The sequence below is a fragment of the Lepisosteus platostomus genome, chromosome 6 (assembly GCF_059453375.1).
Source record: "Lepisosteus platostomus isolate fLepPlt1 chromosome 6, fLepPlt1.hap1, whole genome shotgun sequence".
NCBI classification, from domain to species: Eukaryota; Metazoa; Chordata; class Actinopteri; order Semionotiformes; family Lepisosteidae; genus Lepisosteus; species Lepisosteus platostomus.
In genome coordinates, this window is record NC_142616.1 from 33538528 (window position 1) to 33552309 (window position 13782).

The window sequence follows — 13782 nt, forward strand, 5'->3', positions numbered from 1 at the left end:
ATGCAGACACATTTAAACACAACGTTCCTCCCACTTGTTGTGCTACAAACAATCAAAGTTTTGCTCATCTGACCCTGATGGAAATAGAGGTGTATAATGTTGGCAACACAAGAATCACATATTCCTGATCAGAATTTTACCATAGTGACAAGACGTAACATTAGGTGGGGATTTGTCTGGGTAAGAATATGTATACAGTACTGTATGTTAATATTGCTTATGTCTGTTATGAATTATATGCTTTCCTCCTACATCCACATGTGCAATTCCATCATGTGTGAGTAGAATCAGATTCATACAGGATGTTATTATTTTTGTGCATAGTCTCCTAGGCTTTGGTGTCACAATTGGAAAAGAAACATTACCAGGAACACCACAAAAAAAAAACCCAACACAGACCCAGAAAATTCCACAATTGTTAGATATTCATAAAATAGTCAATTGTCTTTGTAGCACATTTTTCTGATGAGCTGCCCTCTAGAGTTCAACTTTGTCACTGATACAGACTCCCATACTGATAAGTAATTACCATGATCTCAATTCAGTCTACCACTGTTGGAATTAATTTTGTTGATTAATATTTAAAAAGAAAGTTTGATGATATAAGCATTTGGAACTGTGGCTGAGCACAGCCGTACTGCTCATAAGCCTACCTTCATATACAGCAAAGAATCCTTTACCAAGGATGTTGCTGCCACTGCGAAACTCAATCCAGAGCTTGCTGTCAGTAGAAATGATTGGTTCAGGAACTTTGTCTCCACAGAACCTGCCTAGAAAGACAGGAACACTGTAAATCATCTCTTAAGTATATGCAATTGACCTCTGTGTTGCTGTTTGCCCTATACTGAAAGTACAAAGTAATTTATAAAACACAGGCCTATTTTACATGAAAGTATAAATGATATTGAAACAGTTGTGAACTTACCAATTTGGTATTTTTCATCAAGACCGGGAAACATTCCATGTAGATAACATGAGAGTATTACATGCAAGTAACAGAATAACTTGACATACATAAAGGGGAAACAGAGCATGAGGGAACTATCCATGAAAAAGGTTATGTTTACACATCACTTACACCTGTTAGGCAGTGTGCAATAAAAACACATTGGGAATTATAATTAAAAAGCATAATTGTGAAAGTAAGACACATTAAGTTAAAATTGTACAATGTACTAGTAAGACTTCATTTAGAGTATTGTGAAAAAGTTTGGTCACCTAGTTGAATTAAAGATATTGCTGCAGGGAAGATGCATGGCTGTGCTTAAAGAAATGTCTTATACTGACAGATAAAAGAAACTGTTTTTAGGCTTGAACAGAGAAGAGAATGACTATGAGGGGACCTAATTAAGGTAATCAAAACCATTGGTTGACAAAGTTCAGAACCAGAAAGCTCAGAAAGGACTTCAGAATCAACATTGAAATGCGAACCAGAGGACATAAATTGAAATGATGTTGAAGTGCACTTAAAACTAAGAGTCAATGGCACCTCTATATACAGTACAAACAGTGGTAGTGGTCTGAAACAAGCTTGTTTGAAGAAAAGTGTGGATGATATACTTGGATCAATTTGTCAATACGTGATGTTCAAGATACTCTTGTGAACAAATTACTTACTTGTAACCAAAATACATAGGACAAACCCCTCCTGATTGTCAAACGTCTTATTTTTTAAGAGAAAAGTAATGTACAGTATGTCTTCACTTAATGTCTATATTGCAATGACAATCACAGAATTGAATTGTGCTTTATAGCAAAAAAACGCACCATATACCAAGTAATAAGATATCTTGTTAGTCCTTAATGTGAGGGTAACTATTATGGAATAAATCATAAATCCAAAAAGGAATATCGGCTCATCTTTTGTAAGAAATCAGTTTCTAATAATCAATTTTAAGGTTTTACAAAGACTGCAATAGACGGTGCAGATCAGGTTGAAGGTAGTTTTGTAATTGTGCAACAGTATCAAGATAAATAGAAAAAACTTCTCTCTCTTTATAATTTACTTAAAATAGAGTAGGCAATATTACAAAATGATTAACACATTTAAGACACAGGGTGTGAATCCTTATTCCTTCCGAACTGAATTTGGACTGTACTATACCAGATGGTCTGTCAGTTCCACCTCTGTTTTTACAAGACTGAATCAGTACTCAAAAAAGGCTCCTCGTACAGTATATTGGGGTATGGCAATTACCGCTCTTGTACATAACTATTATGCCTGGTTGATCTAAAAAAGCCATCTGAAAATACTGGAGCACAACCACTTCTGTCACCTCCAGAAAACCCATGGTACAATGTGGGAGGATTATCGCTCAAATGCCAATGTACTCAATGATGTCAACACTGGCAGTACTGAAGTGTTCATTATGCAACATCGGATGTGGTGAAAGGGCATCGTATGTTCAGGTCTGGTGCACATCAACCAAAACACCTGCAGGACTTCCATCTCTGCCAAGGACAAGAGCACTAGCCAGCATCAGAGGAAACACTTGCTCTCAACCACCAACCAACAGACTCATCTACAACTCCCTGCTCAACCCATAGGTGAGAGAGAGACTTATTTCAGTACTACAGAAATCGGAGGAAAAAAAAAGCATATTATGTAACTTAATTTTTTTAAAATTGTCACCACCACTTATAAAGGTAAGTGAAATTATTAGTAAATGCATAGATATTGAAGGTGGCAATCTGTGTCTTTTTGTCAATATTATGGAAATATCAAAAGTTCAGCCCTTCAGAAATATTACTCTTGAAGCTGAACAGTGTGAATGGGACAAATTGATTTATCTGTAACATCCTCAGTCTCAGGAAGCACAGCATGTCCAGACATTTTGGAAAACAAACCATGGCTCAGAGCAATTTATAACCCCTGTATTCACTAATGTCAGCTGAATGAGTTTTTGTGCTCCCTGGAGGTAGGTGTAGTCCATTGTCAGGTCAGGGAAAGTTTCTTAACAGAATGTTGTAATTCTGAGAAAGTAGAGCCAATGTAACCCCACAGAAGCTTTGCCAACATTCAAATTCTTTTATCTTCATTTTTGTGACAGCAGTATATGTAGCTGTTCCAGTAATCCTTCACCTGCTTGTCTCTGGCTATTACATAAAACCCTTTGAGACTGCTAATGATTGAAAATGAATGAAAATTACACATCTATTTTTTTATACTGTCCTTTTCTACTGATAAGTGTGTTTTTTTAAGTGTATGATCTAACTCAAAACTTAATGGGAAGCTAAATCCAATGGCATACACAACCTCTATCCGTTTTTTTTAACCTACATGTTCCCTGCTTAATACAGTAACACTTAGATAAAAAGTTTCGAAAAATGTCTTCCATCTCAATTTTGGAAACACATTTTTAAGATGTAAAGCAAACAAAAGGGGTCAGCTCCAGTATTAATGATTTTGGAACTCAGAAGTGCCTTCAACTTACACTTGAAACACTGAAATGCTACTCCTGCTTTAAAAAAATAACGATCTGTTTCTTGACTTTATTGCCAGAGGTCTCAAATTGCTCCATTTACTGAGAAATACGTAAAAATGCTCAAATTTCAGATTTCAGTTAACATAGCAAACCACACCTAGGTCTGCATGTACTTTTTATTAGATTAATAATTGTATGTTTTCAACAAAAGTTAGAAATGCTTTATGTTGTGCAATATTTGGCTTAGAGCTTTCTCAAACATAAGAATACTGTACAGTATGTCTCAACAAAAACCTTGAAATTTAAATAAATCAAGGACAGACGTCAGCTACAGTATCCACACGGTAGGTCCTGTCCTTTCTTATCTGTGTGACGAAGTTGCTGACAGGCACTCTTACCCAAAGAAGGAGCCTTTCTCCAGTAGCCATCACGCACTTCCACGTAATCGTACCAGCACAGACGGCTCTTGAACAGATCTATGGTTGTGAAATTGAGAATAATCTGAAAAACAAGGTGGGAATATCAATCTCCATGATATTTAGGCACACACTAAGACATCATTAATAATATTCACATAGTACTGTATTCATTTTAATGATCATAAGGAAATTATTATTATCTCTGTTAGAAAATATAATTTATAAAAAGTTTTGTTCTTCCACTACTATAGCATTGATGTGCAGATAAATTGGATGATACTATGGGCTGTTTCTTTTGCTAACTGTTTGGGGTCTTTCAATGCCATTGAAATGCAACCTTAATTACTGTGAACTAAATTACCTGTGAACTCATTCACGTAACTTTCAATAAACTCAGACCTTACCTTTTCCCCAGGAGTCACTGACACCCTCCAAACACAATGGGAATATGAGGGGTAGCCATTTGGAAATCCCGGTGCTGAGAAATTCCCTGATGAATCTTGCAGAGTTTCTCCACAAGCTGAGAATCAAGCAAGGATTTATTACAGATTTGCTTATAGAACAGTCTTTCACTTTAACAGGCTCTTTCATCTCACCACCACTCCACGGTGTGGAACATCTTGCTCAGACAAACTTCACTATACCAGAATCAATGCACTCACTAGGAAGAATTGTAAGAAGAATCTAAATGCGAGCTGATACTTCCTAATCACAAAGTTTGATCCTGGTTTGCATGTACTGTATTTTTGATTTTGCGAGGTATAATGCTGATGATTGAGAAAAAAAGCTAAAGTTTATTCATCTCAGATTCCAATATGAAGCACATTCAAAATGTTGTCAGATGATGGGAGGAAAGGATGATTACACTAGATACTTTCTCCGATTCTCCTAAAGTCAGGTTGCACAAAGCTAAATACAACAGAATTTTAACATTAATTTCAAACATCTAGCAGAATCAGAGATTTTCAGTGTTTAAAGCGTTTTATTCTGGGAGGTCAGGTCACAGCTGATCTGATGTTATGTTAGTTATCAGGAAGTAACCAGGTATGTTTAAAAAATCATCAGGCATTACTATACATTTACAAATACTGTATATATTCTAGAAATAGAACTTACGTGACTGAGAGTAAGCTCAATCTGAATGCAATTAGAGGCCTAAAGTCCCTCAAAGAAATTCTAGCCTAGTGAGAACACAGAAGGCTGTACAAGTGTAGGGGAACATTTAATAAACAATTGTTATTCCATTTCTGACAGGTTTTTCTGCTTTCAAATGAAACAGATTACTTGAGCTATTTATGATATATTATTTTATATATTTCTTCCAAATAAATTCTTGTGATTTTAAACTTAGACTTTTTTGAAAGGGAAGCTGTGGACTTGAACTGCTTCTTTCACACAGTGTGACAAATGACCAAAACCTTTCAAAATATTAATAACTGGGAGAAGATTTCATTATCCACCCAAGATTCCGCTGTGCAACCTTGGCCTTGTAGAAAAATAAGTCCAATACAATTACAGCTCACTTGTTCAATAATGCTAAAAAATGTACACAGGAAAAAGGAAAAAAAAGCTTCTGCATTGCTCTTTACTTATTTTGCTTTTATGTTTCAGCAGTCCATTCCTAATAAGAAATAAAAGGCTACCAAATAAACATTTTCGCTTCTCTATACTACAGTAAAATGTATTAAAATGTATTTATAGATAAATGTATATTTTATAAGTAGCTAGCTAAAAACGAACGTCCACTAAAGTGAGCATATCCTAAGAAAATGCAAGTAAATGGATTCTATCTACCAGCAAACTATTTTTATGTATTTGAGTAAATTCATGACGTCAGCTGAAAAACAGATGTCAAAATATAATAAAAATAACACAAAAATCTCAGGCTGCATGACTTTTGGAAGAGTAGAAAGTTTCCATTGTAGAATCTCGCCTTTAAAAAAAGTCTTTATGGATCTTTAACCTAAAAATAATAAAGAAACTACATGTGACCCAAGGAAACATGATAAAATGTATGCCCTGAATAACAAGAAGACACAGAAAAGAAGCAAGAGTAATGACATCATACAAGAGTGTGTGACACATTTTAAAGAGTCACACATATGGCAAAATAGAATGAGTCACCTCACAAACAAATAGTGCAGTGGATCATAAGGCTAAAGGCCAAACACAAACAGACTTTCTGTCAGGTGGAGAGATGAACTCGTTTGCAAGCACAAGTTGGATGAAGGCTTACACACACCGCTGGTCAACGAGCAGCAAATAATTAAAACTACAGTACAGAGGTTGAAGATGAAGGTGATGACGTACTGTACAGTGCCTTGCGAAAGTATTCGGCCCCCTTGAACTTTTCAACCTTTTGCCACATTTCAGGCTTCAAACATAAAGATATAAATTTTTTATTTTATGTGAAGAATCACCAACAAGTGGGACACAATTGTGAGGTGGAACGAAATCTATTGGATTTTTGAAACTTTTTTAACTAATAAAAAAATGAAAAGTGGGGCGTGCAAAATTATTCGGCCCCCTTGCGTTAATACTTTGTAGAGCCACCTTTTGCTGCGATTACAGCTGCAAGTCGCTTGGGGTATGTCTCTATCAGTTTTGCACATCGAGAGACTGAAATTCTTGCCCATTCTTCCTTGCAAAACAGCTCGAGCTCAGTGAGGTTGGATGGAGAGCGTTTGTGAACAGCAGTTTTCAGCTCTTTCCACAGATTCTCGATTGGATTCAGGTCTGGACTTTGACTTGGCCATTCAAACACCTGGATACGTTTATTTGTGAACCATTCCTTTGTAGATTTTGCTGTATGTTTGGGATCATTGTCTTGTTGGAAGATAAATCTCCGTCCCAGTTTCAGGTCTTTTGCAGACTCCAACAGGTTTTCATCCAGAATGGTCCTGTATTTGGCTGCATCCATCTTCCCCTCAATTTTAACCATCTTCCCTGTCCCTGCTGAAGAAAAGCAGGCCCAAACCATGATGCTGCCACCACCATGTTTGACAGTGGGGATGGTGTGTTGAGGGTGATGAGCTGTGTTGCTTTTACGCCAAACATATCGTTTTGCATTATGGCCAAAAAGTTCGATTTTGGTTTCATCTGACCAGAGCACCTTCTTCCACATGTTTGGGGTGTCTCCCAGGTGGCTTGTGGCAAACTTTAGACGAGACTTTTTATGGATATCTTTGAGAAATGGCTTTCTTCTTGCCACTCTTCCATAAAGGCCAGATTTGTGCAGTGTAAGACTGATTGTTGGCCTATGGACAGACTCTCCCACCTCAGCTGTAGTTCTCTGCAGTTCATCCAGAGTGATCATGGGCCTCTTGGCTGCATCTCTGATCAGTCTTCTCCTTGTCTGAGCTGAAAGTTTAGAGGGACGGCCAGGTCTTGGTAGATTTGCAGTGGTCTGATACTCCTTCCATTTCAAGATGATCGCTTGCACAGTGCTCCTTGGGATGTTTGAAGCTTGGGAAATCTTTTTGTATCCAAATCCGGCTTTAAACTTCTCCACAACAGTATTACGGACCTGCCTGGTGTGTTCCTTGGTCTTCATGATGCTCTCTGCGCTTTCAACAGAACCTTGAGACTATCACAGAGCAGGTGCATTTATACAGAGACTTGATTACACACAGGTGGATTCTATTTATCACCATCAGTCATTTAGGACAACATTGGATCATTCAGAGATCCTCGCTGAACTTCTGGAGTGAGTTTGCTGCACTGAAAGTAAAGGGGCCGAATAATTTTGCACGCCCCACTTTTCATTTTTTTATTAGTTAAAAAAGTTTCAAAAATCCAATAGATTTCGTTCCACTTCACAATTGTGTCCCACTTGTTGGTGATTCTTCACATAAAATAAAAAATTTATATCTTTATGTTTGAAGCCTGAAATGTGGCAAAAGGTTGAAAAGTTCAAGGGGGCCGAATACTTTCGCAAGGCACTGTACATGTATAAATCAATTTACTGTCAGTGCGCTGAACTGGAAATCAAATTCCTAAGCTGCCACATCAGAAGTCTATGGAACCGAGTTTGTGAAAAGGTACTTAATAATGTTGCTTAGCATTGGTAGCTTTCTATTATTATTATTATTATTATTATTATTATTATTATTATTATTATTATTATTATTAATGCACACAACAATGTGTTAGGTACATTGTATTAGTTGCTGTTTGATTTGAAAAACTTCAAGACAAAAAAGCTGCACTTTTCAACTTATGATCAATTGTTTTACACATGATGATAATTTATTCATAGAGCATCTCTTTTAAAACAAAATCTTGATCAAAACCAGATTAAAGACCCACAGGTAAATAACTTATATTAATAGTCCTAACTAAGCTGTATCAATGCCAAAGTTGTAAAAATAGTACAAAATACTACTGTTCTGTATGCATACAACAAGCATGTACCGTTACTTCAGAATGTGTCTCAGAGTTTTGCACAGCAGCCTATCTGAATTGAGGGATTACTACGAAGAATAAAGCACAATATTGTTCTCTCTTCCAACCTCTTTGTACATGATGTTTATAAATTATGTTCATATAAAGTCTTCCTATAATGTACATATAAACTTGAACTTGGAACTATATTTAACTTTTTAAAATGATCTAGCTTCTATAATAACAGCTCAATTTATAATGCAAGGAGTGTTTTATAAAAAAGAGATCCCAAATTGTTTTACATATAGAAAGTGATCCATTTCATCCCCTGAAGTGCAGCAATCATATAATGTAGGTAGTGTGACAGCCATTCTGCACCTCCCAGAGTATATCACTACACAAAGGATCAAGTAGAGAAACTGGAAATTTGGCTGGGCTGAGAAATTAAACTTTGTACCCAGTAGAAGCTATGCACTCTGCTTCCTTTCAAGTACAGTTCTGCATTTAAAAAGGAAAAGCTGGAATTTCAGGTATGTCATCCATGTATTGAATTAGAAATACATAGTGTATGTAGTTTTATGGTTTCATAAAACATTATAAAACCCTGAAGGTACACAAACCAATATTTGAAAGATTGTCTCCATGGTGACACTTTGAAACCTTCTCAGAATCTGCCTCCACAACAGCTCATTCAAAAGGTTTACTAAATCAAACATCTGGCTTCTTTTGTCATGCAAATCCCAGTGTTCTTCCCCAGAATTCAGGGCACTTGCTTGGAGCAGATTCTTTAAAAAGCTACTGGTTTCCTTTTTGAATGGTCAGCTGGGGTTTTCGGAAGTCAACTGAGTGCTGGGTAGCTCAAAAACTGCCTGGCATAGCTGGTGACATCATGCCCAGTGTCATGGGGAGGGGAGGAATGGCTTTAAAACAGTGCTCTGTGGAAAAGCAGTTTAGAGTTTTACACTTTTAAAAAACTGCCTTACACCCTCTTCTGCATGATTGTTTTTGCTTTGGAATCCTTACCAGCTACGTTACGCATTTTTATAAAGCAAACCTATGCATCATACAACAGGCATTTTGGAGAAATACTAATTTTACAAATGTTTAATTACATGACACCGGCTTTGGATCACTTAGCTTGTTCCTTAGTAAATTATTATTTCAATAATGTGGAGATGGGTTTGAAAATGAGAAATGGCACAGCACCCAGAGCATCTGATCGCAAGCTAGGAAAGTCAGTAAAAGTAAGACGTAAAAGCAAAACAGTATATTTAATACTCTCGATAACAGTCAAGTGAGTTCCTTTTATATAAAGATAGTTATTAACATAAAAAGCTCACATCACAAAAGATGTCAAGCAAGAAATAAAAATCTATCAACATATTTGATTTTACTTTGATACACCTGCTGTATTTTTTACACTTTTTCTTAACATACAGATAATGTGCTGCTTCTAGGAAAGTGTTTTATGTGAAGGCTCTGTTTGGATATGTAATCTCAAACAATAAATCTTGGGAGGTCTAAAGAAATACTAATCCTGAATCATTTGACAGTGCAATGATTCACATTCTGGTGGCACATCACCAGCTGTGAGAGAGACGCATTAGAGTTCAAGTCAGGGTGAAGAGTTCAAATGCATGGTAACACAAACAGCATCCCCCTATCAATGTGGCCTAACACTAGATAGAGGACATTCAACAGGCCTCTTCTGAACCAAAAATAATGGTCTGTGATAAACCAGGCTCCACTGTGTCTAACCAGAGAACTGTGGGAAAAAAATACACCAAAATGTCCTATTGGTAAAGTTAAGTAAAGCTTCTTCTACCAGGAACATTTTATACCAATATAACATATTAAGAATTACAAACAATATGATCTGTCTTAAAAGCTCCGTAGATTTTAAGCTGGCGTAGTTTTAATTGTGGTCCTTTGCCAACAAAAATGCTTGTTTGTAGAAGACCATAACCTTGTGAAATGAGCCAAACCTGAACATATTGCACAGCATAATTCTTTGTGTATCATTATTTAATCTTACTTACTTTTAAATTAATTTGAAAAACTAAATGCATGCTTGTCTACTTCTGACAAACAAGATAAGTAACTGGATCCCAGCAGTGTATTGAATCATCCAACAGAGCACCTGCACACTGCTTTTAGGCTTCTGCTTCCAAACCAGGTCCATACTGTATATGTAAATGGATATAACGTTTCTTTTATCAATCACAGCATTGCATTACATCGTACTGAAAAACACTTCTGCTTTCTCCATGTTAAAATATACTTTTCTTTTATACAAAAAGTGATAGTTGTGCCGCACTTTTGCACAAAGAGGATCCAAATAAGAAAATCACAGGACTTACAAAAAATAAAAACCCGTTGCATCAATGACATTAAACAAGATTCCAAAGTAATTAAAGCATATTTAGATTTTTAACAACCAAACAATGTATCAAAATAAGGAAGTTACTATTTAATGAGGAAGAACTTTTCCTGGTATTTGAAGAACTGCATGATTTAATTATTGACATTGCCAGTCCTAAACATTTGAACAATTAATGTTATTGTTGAGTTTTTCATTATTTTCATAAGAAAGCAGAGCAAATCAAGCAGACTTACTGATGTAATGGAAGGATAAGGCAAAATGAAGCTCTTAAGGCCATTTTTGTAGACACACAACACACACAACCTTGAAAATGCCATCACAGTGCTGCTTAAAAAGGTGATGACTGATTAATGAAAGCAGGAAGACATACCGACTTCCATACCAAGGAGGTTCTCGGCACAACTCTGATCTACAATACCTACCTACAATAACTACAATAACCTACAATAACTAGTCAAAATGTCAGGAATCCTCCTCCTCATCAAGTAGAATAGATTTTCCTAACCTTCTCTGAAGGCACAGTAATCATGTTGAATCAGACAATTTTGTCAGGAATTCAGAGAACAAAGAAAACTGGGACCGAACAGTTTCAGGATAAGAGAGTGGCTTCAAGACAGTTATTATTGTTGGGACTTGACTAGTGGGGGTATCAGTAGCAAAGACCATGGAAGGAAAGGAGCACCTGGTCTCTTAGGTGTGTACAGCATTTCTTCAAGTTAAGAAAACATCTGCAAATAATGATGAATGTTGAGTGGAACAAACTACAGAAAGACAGAGACTAACAAATGTTGTGCATGCACACTTTAACGATCTGTTGATACTGTAGCGTCGGTGTGATCCTAACCAATGAACCAATGCAAATGAAATATCATCCACAGGAACAGTGTTGAACAGGGGTTCATAATCATTTATCCAGCGGGTATACAAAATAAGCATTCCTGTAGCATCCTGCTTACCTGGGCACTTGTAGAGTTTGCGTGCCTGTGCAATGTCGCCCTTGCTGAGGCGAACCCTCTGCCCAATAGGAGGTCTCACACCATTATCATCTCTGCGTGGGAGGATGGTATCCAGGAACACACCCCTATAAAACAGACAGCAGCAGTAACCAATCAACATGGCAATACAAACATAGATCCTGGCTAATCCTGGAGCAACACAGAAGAATCATCAAAAAGAAACTTTTTTAGCCTCAGTAAAATTACTGAGGAATTTGAAACACAGGCCATCAAGGCATGAGCACCTTCAGATGGCAAAGTAACTGCAACTGATGTTGTACCAGCTGCTGTTGTTGCAAAACACATAAATACCTTGATAAGTAAAGTTTTATCATTGATAACTGCAATGCAGAAAAAATTATAAGCAGGAGTTTTTAGCAAGAGGTACTGTAAAATTAATATTTTAATTCTAAACAGGTCAGTCAATGTGTAATGGAGACCTGAATAAAGATGATACCACCAGTGGCATCCATTTCTATATGAATCAACAGCAGGTCAGCATAAACCATGAAACTCTAAAAATGGAAAACAAAGTACAATGGCGCAGTTGTTGCTGGTTCACACCTGGGTAATGTCACTAGCTGACAGCGGACTGGCAGTGGACAACTGGCAGGGCACTGCTGGGTTAGAATGGGTGTTAGTGGGCCAGGTGTTTGGGCTTTCAGAGAAACAGACTTGTCAAGCACCTGCAAGCTTGCAGTGACATGAGTGAGCTGTCAGATGCTGTACACTGCTTTGCACTAAACGTCCTGTACACCGATGTGAAGAGCTTGAATCATATGAATGGCTGTGTCCCCATGCAATAAAAAAGCTGCAGCTATAAACTGAGACAGTTGTAAAATGTGTAGGTATCGAATTAAAAAAGGAATTGGCGATTCTAAAATTAAAAAAAAAGAAACAGGGGAAATAAGAAAAATATGGCTAGGAAAAAACCCTTACAAGCCATGTGCTCACATTTCAACTTCAAAACCAGGGTTGGCAAAAGAATGCATTGGGCACTCTCTATCAATTTTACAGTGTTATAAAACACTTTATGAAGCAGTGCCAATGGTTATGTCACTGTTAAAACTGCCAAATGTAAAATGTTTGAAGTTTCAAGTGCCTAAAAATGAAAGTATGACTGCATCATTGTACTGAAAAAAGAACATCAGACATCTTTCCCTCATTTTGTCAAATTTAGTATTTAAAATCATAATAACGGAGATGTAAGGATCGAAAACAGTTTACTGTATGTTTAACTTTGTATGGACGTTCTGTTGGATGGCAAGGAGCAATAATTGTCTGGTCAGGCAGAGTTTTAAGGGTGAGGTGAATGCAAAACAGTTGTCACTGAGGAACAAGCAAAGAGAAGTATACGTTGCAGAGAGATGATAAGATCAGAAGAATACAGCCAAAGAGACCGAATGTGTTGTTAGACTGTGTGCTTTATTTTTATTGGAGTGGTAAAATTGCAAAAAGGCTAAGAACTGGTTTCCATTTTAAGTAATTTCCTGTTTTGGGCTTTCCTAAGTTCTGAATATCCTAAAGTGTGTTGTGTGTGATTTTCAGCTCCATTCATTTTGGATTTGTAATGAACATGACCTTAGGCAGAAATGTCCCAATTAAGATGCAGATTCTCAAAACCAATTTATGTAAAGATATGTGAGGAAATAGCATTACAGAGTGTATCAGTGTTTTGCTCCAGAAATGGTCAAATCTGCAATGCTTTACTAATGGGCAGGACAGTATGATGCAGCACATACTTGTTTCTCCAGTACATCTACTGAAATTAATTATTTTGGGTAGATGAAAAATGTTTGGTGGAGCTACTAAAGTCTGCTACTAACTTCAATTTACCCACTCTGCTTTTAAAAATATTTCTGAGGATCTCAGGCTTTTTAACTTTAAATACATATTTACTGGAATATTTAATGTGCAATTTCTTTATATATATATAGTTGACAGAGGCTTAGGAAGAACTTTGTTTGAGTATAAGTTTACAGACTCTAATTTCAAAACACAATAATCATACAAACCATTGCTTTAAGGCTCCTGTCTAAGAATATCAGTTTAGTACCCCATATATCTCTTAGGCAGAGCTAAAAAAAAACTTGATCTGTTTTAATGAGTTATGTGGAAAAAAACATGACTCAATATCCTTTCAGGTTTGAAAAAAAAAACAGTGACATTTTCAATAC

At 36.6% G+C, this 13782-nt stretch overlaps 1 protein-coding gene across 1 annotated transcript in view; it reads right to left on the minus strand.

Moving 5' to 3' along the window:
* LOC148661587 (tolloid-like protein 2) overlaps nucleotides 1-13782 on the minus strand; it is an 80040-nt gene that overhangs the window by 12327 nt on the left and 53931 nt on the right. Inside the window, exons 8-11 of the mRNA XM_088635510.1 lie at nucleotides 11567-11691; nucleotides 4249-4364; nucleotides 3824-3926; nucleotides 654-770 (exon numbers count right to left, since the gene is read on the minus strand). Coding sequence (XP_088491636.1) covers nucleotides 654-770; nucleotides 3824-3926; nucleotides 4249-4364; nucleotides 11567-11691 — 461 coding nt within the window. The remainder of the gene's footprint in view (nucleotides 1-653; nucleotides 771-3823; nucleotides 3927-4248; nucleotides 4365-11566; nucleotides 11692-13782) is intronic.